The following is an 18852-nucleotide window of genomic DNA, read 5'->3' on the forward strand; positions in this document are numbered from 1 at the left end:
TTTCGGTTATCTCTTTGCTGGCTACGACGAAATGCTTTTCGAGAGTCTGCAATCTACACTTGAAACGAATGTGTTCAGCGTGTTCAACATTATGCTCTGGGAATGACGATTCTTCTCTTTAGTTTCGTGACAATTTATTGAAACTTTATTGCGTCTGGAGTTCCCGTACAATTTATTCACAATAAAAATTATCTTTGTTTCGTATTTTAATACTCTGGTATTGAGCCATTGGGGATCATAGGAATTTATGATTAGATTGCTTAATCTCTAAATCGTTCATTTAATTTAACCTTATCGCGAATCTCTATCACGGAAAACGTGAAATACGAAATAAAACTACGTACTCCAAATTTTAGTAATCTAACATAAATTAGTATTATAGCCATCCAGTATTCCAGTGATACTATTTGAGGGTCCTTTAATTTCAAGGATATTGCAATCTAAAAACGCGAAACTCTGCTGAAAATATTGTAAATACTTGTACAACTGAAACAAACTTCCTATAAGCTTTCGAAAATCCAAAAAAAAAAATATAATGGCAAAAAAAGAAAGATCAAACAAAAACAAACAATAGCTGCATCTGATTCCAAACACGAGATTCATGAAACCTCAGAGAAGGAAGAGGAGGTACGCATTTGTGGAAAATTAACAGTTGAACTAAACGGTATGCCATTACAGGAACAGATGTAATGAATAGTTTAGAAATGAAGAGGAGATGGGAATGTTTCTCTGGTCGGTAATGTTGGTGATGAAGAGAAAAGAAGAAGAAGAAGAAGAGAGATGGGAAATGGGTGGCGCGTCTGCCGCTAGGAAACATCTGGTAAAATTACACGGAGGCGCGGCGGAGACGATAGGGAGAAAGAGAAAAGAGGGAAAAGATCGGGATAGCGGATGTGAGATGAGTCAGCAGGGAAAGACCGTGACCTTGTGCCCTGCTCTCTGAAACATTCGTTCAACGCGTGCCGATAATAGCACCACAATATATCCATATGTATATAATATACCTACATATAGGGCGTACGTGTTTCATATTATACGAATGATTTATTTGATTTTGTGGAAATTGAAGAATCGGTTCGCTAAATGAGAAACGGCTATGCGTATTTGCATTTGTATTCGATATTTTAGCGCTGATTTTTTAACAACCCGTTTAAATTTCTATTTCGTTGTTCATTATTCGAAGTAACAGAAGATTAATTTACAAATATTTGATGGATTTTACAGATGGGAACTATTTTAGTTGATTTACATTATTATGATTGAAATTGCTAAAATTACCATCAAATAATCGGAATGAAATTTAAAGAGAAACATTATAGTATATACAAGAGACATTATAGGTGAGGAAATTTTAAACTTAACCACAGTGTACACTGAAATTGAAGCTAAAATTTCGAAGAATTTTAACAAGAACTATACGAATCATTAATTGCAATCTAATTTCTCTGGCAAATGTGAAAACATAAAAACCAACAAATTTTAAAGACAAACATGTTATACGGCGAAACTTGCAGATTCTAAGAATTTGAAGAAGGAAGTGTATGAATGAACGGCTGATGAAGTCATCGTACTTCCTGCAGGATATGCAATAATAACACGTGGTCCACGCGGCAGAATTCCACATGGCATTCTCCCATCGAGTGGTTACATTAGATCAGCTGGTACGCCGACGGCTTACTGGCTGGATGGTTGGCTGCTGTGACGTCAGCTCGTTCGTCGGATACCCGCTGAGTTCACTCGGATCAGTCCCGTAGAAGTAGGTCGACTAAGTAGGTGGCTACCTTCCTTTTCATCACAGATCTTCATATGTATATATATACACATATAAAGGTCTATGTACTATATATCTATATATCTATATACAGACATATTTCTAAAGTGTAGGTCGTGAGCTGATTTTAGGTGGGTAGAGTCAAATATTAGGTACAATATGAGAATATTTTACATAGTACATGCTTTTAAGAGGATTACACTCATTGAGAAACGTCGGATGAATAATTCAAAGTCGATTCTTGAAGATCACGTGAGAATTACTATCTTTGTCTAGTTTTTCCCAGCTCACAGATCTATATCAGATCAATTTTGGATTGCTTATCAATCAACTGTCGACAGCAATTAGGTACACTTTATGTAATCTTCAAGTGGATCGTGAAAAATTACGGATTAAAATTAAAATTACAATCGTTGTATACGTATGTAAGACTATTATCAGGCTAAATTTTAATAAATGTATCCGATGATCCGTTGTTAGTCACAAACGCCATTTTCGTTTGGAAAGAATGTCAGTCCAAACGGAAAAATCATACCATCTACTTCAGAGTTTACGATACTTTCGAAATGGTCGAGTAACACAGGTCTACTCTTTCGAGTTCACGATAAACATTCTCCATGGAGCTGGAGTTTATCGTATCCCACGTGTTCGTCGAATAGGCGTTATCGTATCAAATAGCACTAACGACGTTGAACCTGAGAGGTAGAACATTAGAAGCTTCTGCATTTATATGCATACTTGACTTTCAAATTGAATACTGGATCTGTAGATTCATCTAGTAAGAATTACAAAATTCGAATTCGTATTAATGTAAGACGAGCAATCTCGAAATTAAAGTCGAACGTTTGAATGCATAATTAAGAAAAAGCACTTTGAAAATGTACATTCGACTTATATGTATTCAAAATATGTAACACGCGAGTTAAAGTTTTAAATGCTTGAATGATATTGTAACTAAGAAATACTGGATTACTTTGATACAGAATTTAAATATTGTTGTATACGTCTATATTGCGGTAATATCTTAAGAAGATTTTTTTTAAGAGATGTATTTTTATACTAAGTATCTTATAAGTCATAGCTACTAATAATGAATATACGTTACATCATCAATAGAATTCATAAACACAAATAATGAGCAGCTTGTGGTACATTCATACTATAAATATTCTCTAAACGACACATACATAGCCCTTGCATTATATTTTGCTACAAATATAATCATTTTCTCATCCAGTTTTCCTCGTATTATCAATTACGTACACTGCTTCCTTTAGACTTATTTATCGAATTGACTCCAATGGTTACTTATTCTTCTTATAAATGCACACGCAAAAACATGCAGATGCTGGCAATAATACAAACTGAAAATATACAGGGTGGTCCATAACTGGTGGTACAATTGGGTACAGGGCGATCCTACGAGAAAAAAGTAAGACGAAGGTATAGAATAAAATTCTTTCATATGACGTCTCGTTTCCGAGAAAATCGAGTTTGAATATCTGACAAGTATACTTAAACTTGGCTAATTCCGATCTGAACAAAAGTAAATAATCGATCGGAGCTAAACTACCTATGAAGATGTGTTAAAAACGTAGAATAAAATCTTTTCATGAGATACTTTGTTTTCGAGAAAAATAAAATTGAAAATATCGTGCGCGAAAATATCGTGTATGAAATCAGTTCTTACATAAACATATTCAAACTTTATTTGTTTGAAAATGAGATGTTAAAGGGAAAAATTTTATTTTATACTTTCGATTTATTTTCGCATGCATAATAACCTCCTGCTGATTGTTTACACATACTTAATTATTAGGTAATTAGCCAAGTTTAAGTAGACTTGAATTTTCAAATTCGATCTTCTTCGAAACGAAGCGTCATATGAAACAAATTGTATTCCATATTTTCGACTTATTTTTTCACATAGAATCACCCTGTACCACCAGTTACGAACGACCCCATATATAGCAGTTTCAAGCATCCCTCTCAAACACTAGTTGTTCGAATACTATCATGAGCTATACATGTATATGTATCTACACATCCACTGCTCGTATCCGAACGTTGCCTTGCCACGTCCGCGTTTCGCGTGTGTGTAGCAATGGTAGCGTCCCGCGCATGCGCAGACGCGTGTCAGTGAGCGAGCCGCGAGAGAGAATACGCGGATTGTGCGGTTGTGTTATATCGGCGCGGTGCTCTCGCGTGAGTCACCAACAGCTGATGGCTGGCGCCACTCAGCTGGTTGTTACCGGTGCCTTCGCACGAGCCTCGCTATCTCTGGCTGCCTATCAGCTGCTAGCGACTAGGAAACGACCGGAAAGGATGTCTTGTCGAGCTCTATAAAAAAAAATCGGAGAGAAAAAGCGACGCGGCTACGCGACGGTTACGATAACGCCGTCACTAGCCGACCAATTCGAGAAACTTCCTTTCGACTTTTCGGACTGAGGATCAATGAAACACGTAGTCGAAACGCAGACTATAAAGTTACTTTTATACGAACTGCCTCATGAAAGTCTTCTAACATCTATAGACACTTTTTATGGATACATATATTACGTGTGTTATATGAAACATTGTGAAGTTTCATTAGTACGATTTAACGATTAGAAAAGATTTTTATTTTTCGACTAGGATTTAACGATTAGAAAATCTGTGAATGTAAAACACGAAAAATCGGTATTGCGATACTGTATGTCATAAGAATCGCCATATGAACGCTCTTATAGATAACAACGCGCCTAATTGTTTTAGATCTGGGCTAAGTTATTATATTTAACCTTCAAATGTTACACTATTTATTGATATTATCATATTCCACATTAGGCTCTTTCAGGTTTGCCGCGGTTTCCGTACATTTTGAACATGTAGAAAGTTTTAAAAGAATCCATTCAAATTCAACAAAAGATCTCTAAAATTAAAATTAAACAATTCAAATGTTTAAAATATGCTGCTCAAAGCTTCTTTTTATTTGCAATTATTTAGTAAATGAAATCATCCTGCTGAAGTCAGAGAAGGCCCAGATTATGACATTTCAGATTCGAGTTTACGAAAGAAATTAGGCTTAGATTAGGTTACTTAATTCTACTTTGTATTTTGTATTCTATCAGGTAAAGATTAAATAACCTAATGTAAACCGCATCCAAAATATTTTAATCACCCATGTTTATATGTGCAACTGTTGCGTACGTGAAAAGTTGTAAGGTTTACATTTCTGTTTTAACCGATTCTGTGACCAATTCCAGCCACTCCAATGGAAACAAACGGCTCGAAGTACAGTCTGTCGAAAGGTCAAGGTTCATTGAAAAGTTGAGTAAATTCGTGGCGTTTGAAAAGCCTGCTCGGTTCATTCATCACTTCCAATACGCTACTCAGAACTCGGAGTATACTTTGGTTATTTTCGAATCTGTTTGTTTCAACATGGCGGATCGCAGTGATCTGATGTTACCATATTTGTTTATCAAGACGCGCGTATAATGATTTTAGTCAAATAACTTCGATGTTTTGGATATAACGGAAGAATATCGGAGTTTATGTTTTACAGGTTGAACGATTTTTTATTTTATAGGAAATTAATTTTCTAGTGTTAAGAAACGTACTAACATAAAAAAAATAACAAAAGGATAAATTTATTTATTGAAAAAACATTCATCTTAAAAACTGAATTAAACATATATTTCATAAATTAAGAAACATGCAATGGATGCTAAATCGCAATGCTTAAAGAAGAGGAACATTGAATAATATTGAATAAATTGAATGAAATTTTGTTGAGTCACTCGGTATACAGACCCAAGGCTAAGTTTGGGTAGAATAGGGGAACTGCACGACGCTCTTCAAATGTGCTTGTATAGGTATGTATACGTACTACTACTACGTTTGTACGCTTCTGTTGGTTTATGTTGGGGTTTGAACACCCTAGCCAAGCTACCCAACCTCGGAAAAACTCTCCCTATGAACGAAGCCTATCAGACGCACTGCGGAGGCCTATCTTCTCTTTCCTTCCTTTCATTTTGTTTCTCAGAACGCAACGGTTGGACCCTGTTAAAATTCTTTCCCGTCTCATGAATTAATAATATCCTACAAATTCTATAGCATACGAAAAGTAGATTTGTAGATGTATAAAATAAAAATTTGAAAACTAAATAAAATTGTAATAAATAGATAACTTGTGGAGATATATTTAAAATATGATTGCATGTAATTTTAAATAAATAACATATATATATAATATAAATAAAGGTATGTATAAAGATGTAGAAAATTAAGAAAATTAATATCCGAAAACACGTTCAATTCGCTGTTCTGTGAAATTTTGTAACATTCAGTTCGAATATTGGTCATTTTGTCTCCGGTAGCCTCAATTACAGTTCGTTAGGAAGATATTTGAGCAACGTGGTTTCGGAGGAAAAAATAGGAGCGAATAAGCGTAAAGATTGCTGCCAGCGGCAGCTGCCGTGCAGAAATTTTTCTAGAAACGAAGCTGCCGACGACAGATGTTAACAGGATCAAGAACAAACCCCGAAATGGAGCAATGTATACCTAAGCCACGACCTCTCCTTATTCTAAATTCTCCTTTTAAGTGTATCTCACTCGAATAAAGAGCACTTCATAAATTATGTTCCCATTTCAGTAAAATTACATTACTAAAATTAGTTGAAATTGACTACTATATTGTTAAAATTTACATTTAATTACATTTTATTTCATTACATTTGTTCATTACATTTTGTTATTAATTACATTTGTCTTTTTTAATTCCAATAGTACACTAACAATTTTAATTTAATAACAACAATTAAATTTTTATTTTATCAGAGTCTTCATTTCATATAGAATATCTTTCTTATGTTATGAAAATTATGAAGAGAAATTAAAAAATGAAGATGAGATTATATGAAATTTCATATTTTCAAAGAACCACTTTTACATTAATGTCATATATACATATATATATCCTTATCCTTATGCCATCCTTATCACCCCTTATCACCAATATTACCGCTCTTTATTACCGCTTTTCAAAGCCGACAAACGTTTCCCGGAACTTAATATGTCATTCAACGATCAACACAAAATCATAATTATATAGTGGTTCGTTCAGGAAGTTTTTCGTTAATGGTCTAAGAAAAAAAGCTAAAATTTAAAAATGTCATTCAATAGACACAAATGATAGGATAATAAATAGATCGGATTACAGATAATGTAGAGAAACAAAGTAAGAGGGAAAGGTGGAGGACAATTTCGCGGATGTCTTTGCCAGAGTAAGGATGCCTGCTGTCGTATTAGCTCACGGGATGGAATGAAGAACGAGAATGGGAATGAGATTGGGAACGGCCAGGCATATATTTAGCTATGTGACGTAAGGCACAGGCCAGCGGGCGCCACGTCGCGTCGGGTGTACGTGCCTCCTCCGTCTCTGGTTCTCCTCGTCTTCCTGGCTCTTCTTCGTTCACCCGTTTACTTCGTTTAGCCGCAGTCCCGTCTCTACCTTGTATCGTGAAATCGTATCGGTTCACATTCATTTTCTTATTTTTTACTATTTAATTCTTTAAGTATTTCCTAGGAAGATGTGTGTGTATATATATATATATATATATATATATATATATAATATACATATGTGTATATTATAATGTAGACTATATATAATACGTGTTTTTTAATAAAAATTTCAGACGAAGAACACGGTACGTATGTACAAGTCAGGAGTTTCGTAAAAAAATAATAACACTATATTAAAATTAAATCATGTACACATATCAATATGTATAATGTATATCAAGAAATATGATAAGAAATGTATTTATATTGAAATTTGAACAAGATAAAATGTCTCGTTTATTGCTGACCTTTGATTGACACACGTGAACAACTGTGTGCGATATAAAAAAATTTCGATATCGTACTCTTTGGCACGAAGCAGTCTCTTTTATTTTCTGTCTTTTTTTCTAATAAGATTTGTGGGGGAATTTGTGGTTTCTCAGATGATGCAATCGAATCGTTTATGAACAATATACGCGTTGAGGTGAACCTTCCGGATGGGGCTTCGAGTTGAAAATCCTATTAATCGTATAAGTAGAAGGTATATATACCTACACATATATACCGCTGAGCGAAGTCGTTAAAAATAAATTGTTAAATAAGCGAATGTGATATTCGTTTAGGAGAACACCACTCGAATGTGAGACAGCGTGTAATAAATGTATGATAAATTGCACTTTGTATATACATTCTCGTATCTACGACTAATACACGCGAAGATTATTTAATTTTAATTGTACCATTTCGTAATATGGCGCAACATTATCTGTAGCCGCCGGTAATCGCAAACACGACGAGAGCTTGATGAATTTGTGTTCGAACATATGCTCGTATTCTCATTTTTATTGCTTAACACAGTTCCTAATTAAAATATGACGAATCGTGATTAGAGTTGCAACATTTTTCACCAAAAATAGCCTTTCTTTAACTTCATTTCTAAATTAATGAATTATTTTATTTCCATTGAAGATAAATTATGTTTTATAAAAATTGAAATCTATTTAGAATTCATTTCTTTTTTAGCTATTCTATAAATAAAAAAAACTTTTATTAACGCGTTAACTGTTTATGACATCACGTTGGCGTCGTGGCCTAGTTGTTTCCGGAAGCGGGTGACGCCACGTTGCGCAAATTGTTTTTAAATGAAATCAAAGAAAACAAATTTCAGTCACAATGGAAGGCTACGATATTCCACGCAGCAAACGTATTAAGAGTTCACTCGAATTAAAACCTTGTTTCTTTTATTTCAAAAGAAAAAGTAGACTTCAATAAAGCATCTAACATGTATTCAAACTGTATTTTAAAACGGGACAGACATTCCAAACCAGCTAATACCGATTCAAACACCACTCTTCTTTAAATGTAGATAGACCAGGCCGTTAATCAGTCGGTGCAACACCTGCGACGAAAACAATGACAATTTATATTGATGACGATCGGAATGCGAGTGCCCTGATGCGTGAAACGACGCGGCCGACCAGCTGTCTGATTTTGACGCAACCACCAACGACAGCCGGTAATTTTGTACTTGTAACAGCGTCAGATTCCAAGAATGTTTCCATACTCTCTTCCTTTCTTTTCCATTCACACGTTTTCGCTTCCTGACACAGGGATCACGTTCTTTATATTTTTAAGCCGAGAATAAAAATATTAATGTTTTTAACAATGCAAATAAAGATTATTTCATCTAATTGAAATCGAGCCTTGCTTGAAGCTGTGCATATGTAATATTGCACTCGGGAAAAGATCAATGGAATGATTATTTAATAACTTAAAATTATTTTAAATTTTCAAAGCTACTTTCACTATTTCATATCAAAATCTAGGAAGAAACGAAGAAAGAAATTCGTAGAAATCTCTCACAATAATTCCATAGTCCGAGAAAAGCCAAACAATAATGTCCAAAAGCTAAGAATATTTCTAGAAAGTTTTCTTACTTCCCGTAAATATCTGAGCACAGGTATATTTTATCTTGCTTTCAAAATCCAGGTGCAGAATGGTCCAAGGTCAACGAATAAAGGAACAACCGGCTATCCGTTATTCTATCTTACGTCCACGACTAAAAACCCAGGTAGATGATCCCGGTAGGACCAAATGATCCTTTGCAAAGAACCAACAGCAGCAACTACGTATATTATACACGGAAATAGTCTTATAGAACGATTCCTAAATGGTTAAGGTAGTATGGTTTGGAGCAAAATTTATCACTCTGCAAGAGCTTGTTAAAAAACTTTTTTTTTTAATAAGATAATTTAAATTTATAGTTTGGTGATTCAAATTCAAATTCATTATTACTATAAATTGAAATATTACTACCAAAATTATATTATTATATTATTACTACCAAATTATATTATATTATTACTACCAAAAAATATTCAAATACTTATGAAGAATAGCGTAGAGAGAGGTAACGAACGTGAGACATTTTTTTTAAAATTGAACGTAAACTCGAAGATGAAGTTATGAAGCTACATCAGTAGTAATGTGCGAGCTTACTCGAAAAGAGAAGAAAAGAAAAGAAGAGAAAAAGGAAGGGCGTCAGACAGAGGCATTATTGCCGTCTGAGGTTGGTCCTTTTGACTTTATTCATGAGTAATACTCGCATACACGTGTGTATGTAACATGAGTTTGCGGTGCGCAGTGGGTATGTGGAGCGTAAGAGGTCAACAGAGGAACCATTGTTGTCTGCTGCCAGCCTCCACAACTGAAAGGCGTTTCAAGACTGTACAAACTATTTTCGTAGTTTATCTGTCTACTATAGTACGATAAAAAAAATCAACAAAATTAAAAAGAAGAAATGTTCATCGCTGTATTATATGAGAATGGCATAACGAATTGCAAAATTGTAATCTCGACAATAAACTTCTTTTTTATCCTACTATCTTATGTGCCCTATCAGAAAACACTGATACATCCATCAAGCTGTCGATCACGTTACTGTAAGATTGGGAGCAGATAAATTTGCCTTTTAATTGCAAGTATAATACTTAAGATTAAGTTAAGTTGTAATACTTATAAGACTTAACCTTTGGCCGTAGGTACGAAGAAATAACGAGATTTGAAAATATATACAGTTCCAGCAAGTGTTAAGTCCATTCCTAGACGAGGCCAGGCAAGTGCTGAGATTTTGCGGTGCAATGACGTGACGCCGCGACGCGACATCGTACCTCTTTTGCGTACAAATCCAAAGAAACGGTATTATGCTTTTCATAGTAAACCTTTTCACTCGATACAATAGCTAATCAATATGCATAACAAACTACTTTTCTTCAGAAAATGCATTAGCTGCACCATTCGAGTTAGTACAATCGAGAAATAAAATGAGAAATTTAGAAAAATTGGCTAATCAGTTTGACTTTTCGAAAACGCAGATTCGATTCCTCTGAAACGTCACCAGCATTGGCCAGAAAATTTCGTGACTCTTTTAAGCGGGCCGATTTTGAACGAATGAAGCGAATGATTGATAAGAAATTACGAATTTGTACGAGAACTTTTCGCGATCACAGTTAATTATAGAATCGGGTAAAGTGAGATAAGGAATTTCAATTCGGCAGGCTGATATACGCCGCCTCACAAAATTCTAGTATAGTCAAATATAATTTAACAAAGTAGTCCACGTACGGTTACTCGTGAAAGTATTCGTACGCGTTTTAAAATTTCATTAGCACTGTTATGAGACTCGACTATCATGATTAGATTGCGGATTTTTATGCATTTATGTGAAATTTAAGGAGGCAGGAATGCGTAAAATCCACATAATGCATAAAAGTATTCGTCATAATTCTTAATGGATAAAACAAATTTATAGGATCGCGATTTTTATGAAAATATATATAAATGTGCTATTTATCTCAATCAGTGAAGTCACTGCTTTGCAGAGACGAATAATTAAATACTAGGTGTCGAGATCGTATATGAATAAAGAATAGACGAATCTATATATAGGTAAGAATCTAACAACCTGACCTTAGACACGTTAATATCTTTGCACTAAATATAAGATTATTGGAATTTAAAATTTCAATGTGAACTTTGCACGCTTTTCTTCGTTTTATTGTACTTTGTTCTGTTTAAGATATATACTTTAAAGGTCAACGATAAATAAGTAAGTAGTCTCAGAAAGTAAACAATTCTTCTTTTAATATCTTTTTTTCTTTATCAGTGATAAATGATCGTATATATTTATAATAATATATATAAAGTAAATTAAAAAATGCTCGGGTACTAACATGCCAGAAACCAATTTTACTTTGGAACGATAGTATACATACTCTTTCAATGACGTTCAAAACAATTATAAGTCCATTAGTATTTTTTGTCGCTCGTATAATGTTCCTTATTACACTAGGAAATAGGATATAGACCATATTTAACAGATATGATAAGAAAATTTTTCACGATACCCAAAAGCTAAACCGCATTGTTTATATTCTGCATAAATTCAACAAATCTGCCAGCCTTCCGTTTCATAATTCTCTATGTGTATAATTACACGCTACTAAAACTTCATTTAAAAATCACTTTCTAATCACATAGTCTTATGAATCTTTTACTTATTTTGTAAATATAAGAAAAACAAAGCTAAAGTAACATTAAAACCTCCAAAATTTCCAATACGATTTACTCGATCGATTTTTGCAAGATGCTTCTGAATCATAGTGAAATACAAAACAAATTTCATATGGAAAATAACTATTGAAACTCAAATTCAATTTACGTTAAAGCTAGAAAAATTTAACTTCAAAGATCGCCAGAAAGAAGTTCAAGGTCAAGCGTTCGCTTTTCGTTATATATACAGAAAAAAAGTAAAAAAAAATGTAAAAAAAAAATAAAAAAGAGAGAGAAGAATGAACGATCTCGGAAACGTAAGGCACGTTTCACGTTACATCAATCGAATCATCCAGTTTTCATCGTCACTATTTTTCACGACATTAAAGCAGCCTGTTTTCAGTGAATGACCCTGTACAATAACTTCAATGTCGCCATTATGTGCTTAATACCATTAACCGCGTCAAACGACGCATACATAGTATACATATGGTTGAAATAATCCATAAAATCAAAGGTAGGAAAATAAATAAAGAAAGAAAGAAGAGACACGACACTTTGGTATGTACGTACATACTACGTATGTAACTCTGCATTAAGTACAAGTGCACTCATACACGGAGATTGACCTGGTGCAAGCGCAATGCGCAATTCAAACTCTTTATCTCTCTTTCTTATTTCCTGTGCAGTTCGTACAGCTGTCTTTGTTGCTCTAATTGGCTACTCGTAACTAATCACAGGATGAAGTATGTAAGTCGCAAATTCAAACGTACATAGAACTATCATAGTAACTTTTCAGTTTGGAAATTTGAAAATGTAGAAGTTCGAGTATTTCGAAATTTGCGAATTTAAAAGTTCAGTATCCGAAGTTCGAGAATAGTTTGTAAAGATCGAATACTTGACTATATCTTACGAGTACTCTTCGAACCGTATAAAGCTAACTACCTTGGATAGTGTATTTGATTTGTACGTATTGAACTTGATCCCATCGCTACTCGTAATACTATGTACATAATACGTGTATATACATAGGTGTGTTATAAGCACATGTATACGTAAAAAGGCAACTACGTACGATATGGTGCAATCACGTTGACCGTGGTCAGGATTGGCTCGACCGATTTATTAAGTCGTGCAAACGAGCGAACGAAAAAGTACCATCAGTCGAGCGAGTTTTATTTTCCAACGCTTGATAAACGATGTGGTGATAATAACTAATAAGTACAGCATGACACGCACACCGACAAAGGTTTAGCTGACGTAAATACTGAAAGAAAATCGATAGGGCATCGAGCGATATTAATTATATCTGCGCTTTGTGTGTACGTGTGTGTAAAACATGCCATAGAGAAAAAACTAAGTGGTGGGTGGACGGTAACTCAATATTTTCTTTTTATAAATTAATAATCCAATAATATGTAACCTAACTTTGTTAGAATCGACCGTGATTGATGTTTTCTTGATGGTTGGAGCGATCAAAAGAGAAATAAAATCGATAACTGGTAGGCAATGAGAGAGCGAAGGACAGTTACGAAAGTTTTCGCACACCTAAAGCTATTTTTACTATTATGAAATTCTACTCTTCGATTCCTAAATCTCTAGACTTTTAAATTCCAACATTTCGATGCAAAGTTATTATATTGTATAGTGAGAAGATTAATCAAATACTGTTTTAAAAGTAAAACAAGGTCGACAGAAAATACAAACATAAGAAAACGTAAGACTACGCAAATACGATATTTTTATTGCTATATTAAAATATATGTTTAAATATTTTTATAGAATAACTCATCTTTCTATAAAGTAGTTATTGTGCTGTTTTATACGTTTTAATAAATCGATATGATATTACATATGCATAATAAAAATATTAACTCTACACCGTGAAACGTATAACACAGTGTTTAATCATTCAATCGTTTAAATCTACAATGTCATTTCCATGTACGCTTAGAGCAGTGTAAAAACATCGAACGCCTTAAGTGACTAATATTTGACAATAATTATCCGACTATATAATTATAAATTCGTGACGCATTGTTCCAACGACTAAATGACACATTGCATATATATGTGAAACGTTTGATCAGCGTACAAAGCAGCGATAAACCGCGAGAGAGAAAATTTATCATGATCAGTGAAGTATGTATCAATCGTGTTCGATTATGTAATAGCAAAACGTTTAATCAGCTGATACACTGGATCGTGTGATGAAAGGCTAAACACATATCAGATGTTCTCGTAATAAGCTGACTATCCTTTTCACTTTTCAAATGGAAAAGAAGCAAGACCAAAAAATATTGCAAATGACGATTTAACATTTACGCATTTACTGATATTGACGCACACGGTGCGTCTGCTGATAGTAGCCAATATTTTGTATCACGGGGTATTTCAGGAATCACATGCAGCAAGGAAACACGTTTCTATGTAAAAAAGTAAATCAAAATCTGATCAAGTACCTAAATACCCGTCAACCGATTGGTAAAAATGAGATAATGATACAAAATTACTTTCTTCGTTTGTTATATACTAAATATTGTACTTTATTTTAAGTATAAACGGGTACGCTTTTAATCTGTTTTTGATTTCAAGTTTTTCTTGATATGATATAATGTTATCTGACCATGTAGTATAATTTTAATTTCGTAGTAAAATAAATTAGATTTAGATTTCTACATATGTAATTAAAATGCAAACTGCTGTCACTCTTTGTTAGTAAAAATTTAACGGAAATCTACACATAGACTTAAAGCAAAATTAAGAAAGTAAAAGTAAGGTTAGATCGTCGATGTAGAACTTTTACTCGAATGTATTTATACATATATTTGTATGGTGACATTGTTTAACACAATTATACTTAAATTCTTAAATAAACATATTCCCTATTTACATGCTCGCCATCATACCTACATTCACCATTATTCACTCACACCGATCTAACCACCAAAAACAAAAAAAAGAAATAGACATAAACATACCGCGAGCGTGAACGTAAGGTATGCCGCGTGCATTAATGCAATGATTTACGCTTGATACCTCCAACGAGCCTTTCATACACATGTAAAATCCTACGTCTTCCCTCGTTTCTTCATTCAAGCTCTATATCAATTATGGCGTACACTGTATAGCTTTCCTTTACACCATGTGTGTGTGTGTGTGTGTGTGCACATGTACATATATATATATATTATTACACGCATATCGTCTGTAGTAGTTTCTCGCATTACCTACGCGCGTTATCGCGTGCACGTCGCGCAACCAAACGGACAAAGAAAGCATACGAGGCGCTGTGCCTGGTGTAATATCGACAAGTAGTCAACGTTCGCGAATTTCACAACTACGCGCGAGCAGACTGTGTACCTTGAACACGATTTACACACGTTTAGCCTAGACACGATAGATCGAAGCCTATCCGTGTAAAGTGTGAGTGAACGTAATGCAACGCGGTGATGAGCGTATGTAAACAAGAAGTCGCGCCGATGCGGCATGCTTCGAGTTATTTATAGAGACCCATTATTGTGCAACAAACGTGGCTTTACGTAACGCACATAGTATAACCTGGCTGGTCTGTCGGTCACTCGGCCGTATACAAAGGAACTTGCTTTCCTCGTCCTTTTGTTTTTTTTTCCTTCTTTTTACATCCTTTTTCTCTATAACTGTTGCAAAGAGATACTAAAAACCACGCCACTTAGTTTCAACCCTGGTGTAAACAATGATCTAAAGAAATCTTAGCATTGTGTATTGAAAGAAAAGTTTGCTTTGATTCATACAATGTTTATCTGTGTACTGTGAAATTTTGCATATGTGTAATTTTGCGAAAAGCTTTTTCAGAATTCGAAAAATTTACAAAATTCTATATAGTGGAATAAATTGTGTCTATTTCATGCAATATTTACGCCATGATAATAAAAATTTATCTCTATATTGTAAAACTTTACATATACATATACGTAATATTACGAAATAGTTCTCCAGAATTCGTGAAATTTTTAGAATTGTATATAAGGAGAAATTGTTCCTTCGTTTCTCTATATTATAAAAAACTTTACATATCTGTCCTACATTTTGCACCAATTCTGTAATTTTTATGATATTCAATACATATCCATGAACATAATCTAGAAGTACGTGCCAATTTAAATTTGCGTCGTATTCATTACGTCTTAAATAGAATGTGTTTTTCACAATTTTTTAATGATACTTCTGTTGATTGATGATTTTATGATGTTAAATTGATGACAGATTTTATGATGGCAACACCGTCGCGAGGGGAACGAACACATAGAGAGTTAATGCGAACGCGAGTACCGTATATGCATTTTAAACCTGTTCAGAGATAACGTTCTAAGAAAGCGATTAATAGCGACACCGCATCGTAGCCATCCAGTTACTGTTTACATTACGCTCGTCATAGCAAATTACTACAATTTTCCTAGAATATAATATACTATACGATAGAGTACTCTGATATATGAATATTCAAAAACATCAATAACTAAAATTAATTTACGTAATATACGACAGTGAAAAACATTCTTATAATTTTCCTAGAATATTGTGTGATATACAAATATTTTAAAATATCCAAAATTAATTTACACAAGCTATAATAAAATTTAACATCTATTTGGCATTTACTAACATCACAAATAATTAAATAAGACGAAAAAGGACTCTATGTAAAATTTCAAAATCTACAATTCTTCGCAATAATTCTACATTTATATTGTTAGAAAACAATTGATATATCGGCAGTGACTCCCGCGCCATGCTTGTTTGGGCGTGAACGCATGGAAGGTCCGGTTTGACACAACCTCGCAAAATATTTCCCAACTCGCCTCTATCGATCATTCCAACAACAAAAATAAATACTAACTTCAAAGAAAGAAAGAAGTCTCCAATTTGTAACTCAAAGAAATATCACGTAGTAGCATCGTATAATGCGAAGACTATTGGTGCCGGCCGGCTGGCCGGCCGGCCGGCTTCGCGACAGCTGGCTATCGAGAGCCTACTAGGATTTTGTTTGTATTGTACACACGTTTTACGTCCGTGTCACGATTACGAGTCTCGCCAATGCCACCGCGACGTCGACGTCGATGCTTAACAACGACTGAGATGGCGAACAGAAAGAGTTGCCGCTGAACGTTGTTAGAATCGGCATGACTTGATAAGGAAGATGAGCACGCCTTCCTTTGCTGACAAATTCGTGTCATCTCGGGCAAAATTCACGAAAAATACGTTACGTGTAGTTAACCCTCGCGATACGACGCATGCGACATCTTAGTCACTCATTTTAGACGTAGTATTTACGAAACAAAATTAGATAAATTTGAATTTAATGATAAAAGTGACATGGGTGATTCTTGACTCAGCCATCATATTTCGCGGTTCGCACTCCCAGAATTGAAGTCATAAATGACGTGGCGTGTCAAACCGCACCGCTCTATATACTACATAACGCTGACGTACACGCGAACGCATATGTAACTCGGTACGAGTTTTCCCAGTCGACACATGGCCGTGCACATTCCTAGCAATTTCACGTTTTCCACGTCGTCGTTTTTTCTGTGATCAATGAAAGAAAGACTCACCCGCACAAATTGGTTTCCTGTTCCTCGGTGGTTTCGACAATTTCCTCGAGCAGAATACGATCCTCGCCACCAAACACTGACATATCTCGTTGGTCCGCAGCACTGAGAATCCCGCCGCGCGATCCCGCACCGTCCCAGCAGCCGTCGTCACGGCAGCGAAAAGACGACGGGCTTCTCTCTCTTTCGCAGCACTCCACTCGAAAAAAATCGACGCGCACACTTCACGCAAACGTGACGCAAATCCTCCACGAAACTCGTTAATTAACTTTTTAGACCGCGGTGGCACGCACCGAGATTCGTCCACGGGACAGCCACTCCGCGCGGCGCACACACAACGCCCGAACGCGTTTTGTAATGGCGATCTTTGGCGGGAAACAGCTGAGGGCCCCCACAGAGAGCCGCGAATCACTCCGCCGCCGGCTTCAGTGCCGTCAACACTTATGGTTCATCCGACGCCCCTTTGGACATCTGCCACTTTCTACTACAAATTTTTTCTCAAATCTTATATACCCTAGAAATCCTTTATTTTTTAACACCAATTATTTTTATCGCGTTTACACGATAACACTCTTGATTAATTATATATGTTCGTTTAATGTACCGAAAATTACGATAAGTAATGTCCAATGTTGCATAAACTGATACTACATTTCAAATAAATCATCTCACGAATCTTGTCACGAAACAAATCATTCCGTCCGTGTACACCGAATCATCACGTGGCACATGCTAAACTTTGTCATGAAACTTGAGGCAAATAACACTCGCGCACTGTAGAAACGATATGCAGAAACGAAAATATAATCACACGGTGAAGTTTGTTGTCTCAATCTAGTTTATGTTTCCACGAAGCACAACAACATAGACGTGATTCACAGTGTCGAACGTTGGAGGAGCGTTTTCGAGGCACTCGTGACAAGTTTAGTGTACGCGGTTAGGGTGAACGCTACATGATACTCTGCCCTGAACAATGTCTCTCTTTGGACCAATCGCACATCAGCTCATCTTCAGTTTCGCACCAAGTTTTTATGATTTTCCGCAGGTAGTTGCGTGCAGATTATCTACTACCATACGTCGGATCACTGACGTGGTTAGCTGTCTGCTTGGTGAGCTATTGTTAGAAATATTTATCGGTTTAGAAGGAACTACTTTCGCGCTGCGTAGGTTTACGCTAGAGGAATGGTGCGGCCGCGCGGGAAACATCTGCCAGCTGGCAGAGGCCCCGCCCATAGAATACGCCAGTCTCCCCCACTTCCCCCACCTGCGCGAAACTAAACCCACGCACACTAACCCCCAACCATTTGTATAGCCATGACCGCGCGCGTACACATCCAACAACCTTCTATCCTGGTCCTTCAACGAGCTCTCTGCGCAATGTTACACGATACGAAA

General features: G+C 35.4%; 1 protein-coding gene across 3 annotated transcripts in view; it reads right to left on the minus strand.

The window, feature by feature from the left end:
* LOC122572974 (helix-loop-helix protein 11) overlaps positions 1-18646 on the minus strand; it is a 147414-nt gene extending 128768 nt beyond the window's left edge. For 2 of the 3 annotated variants that reach the window (XR_006318618.1, XM_043738766.1), the window contains exon 1: positions 17461-18635. Coding sequence is in view for 2 of the 3 variants with exons in the window: in XM_043738766.1 (XP_043594701.1) it covers positions 17461-17543 (83 nt within the window). In the remaining variant the exon portion in view is untranslated. Of the gene's footprint in view, positions 1-17460 lie in introns of all 3 variants that reach the window. The other variant, XM_043738768.1, reaches the window with a different exon arrangement.
* Between the last annotated feature and the right edge of the window lie 206 nt (positions 18647-18852).

This window comes from Bombus pyrosoma, linkage group LG11 (genome assembly GCF_014825855.1).
Source record: "Bombus pyrosoma isolate SC7728 linkage group LG11, ASM1482585v1, whole genome shotgun sequence".
In the NCBI taxonomy this organism is placed as follows: Eukaryota; Metazoa; Arthropoda; class Insecta; order Hymenoptera; family Apidae; genus Bombus; species Bombus pyrosoma.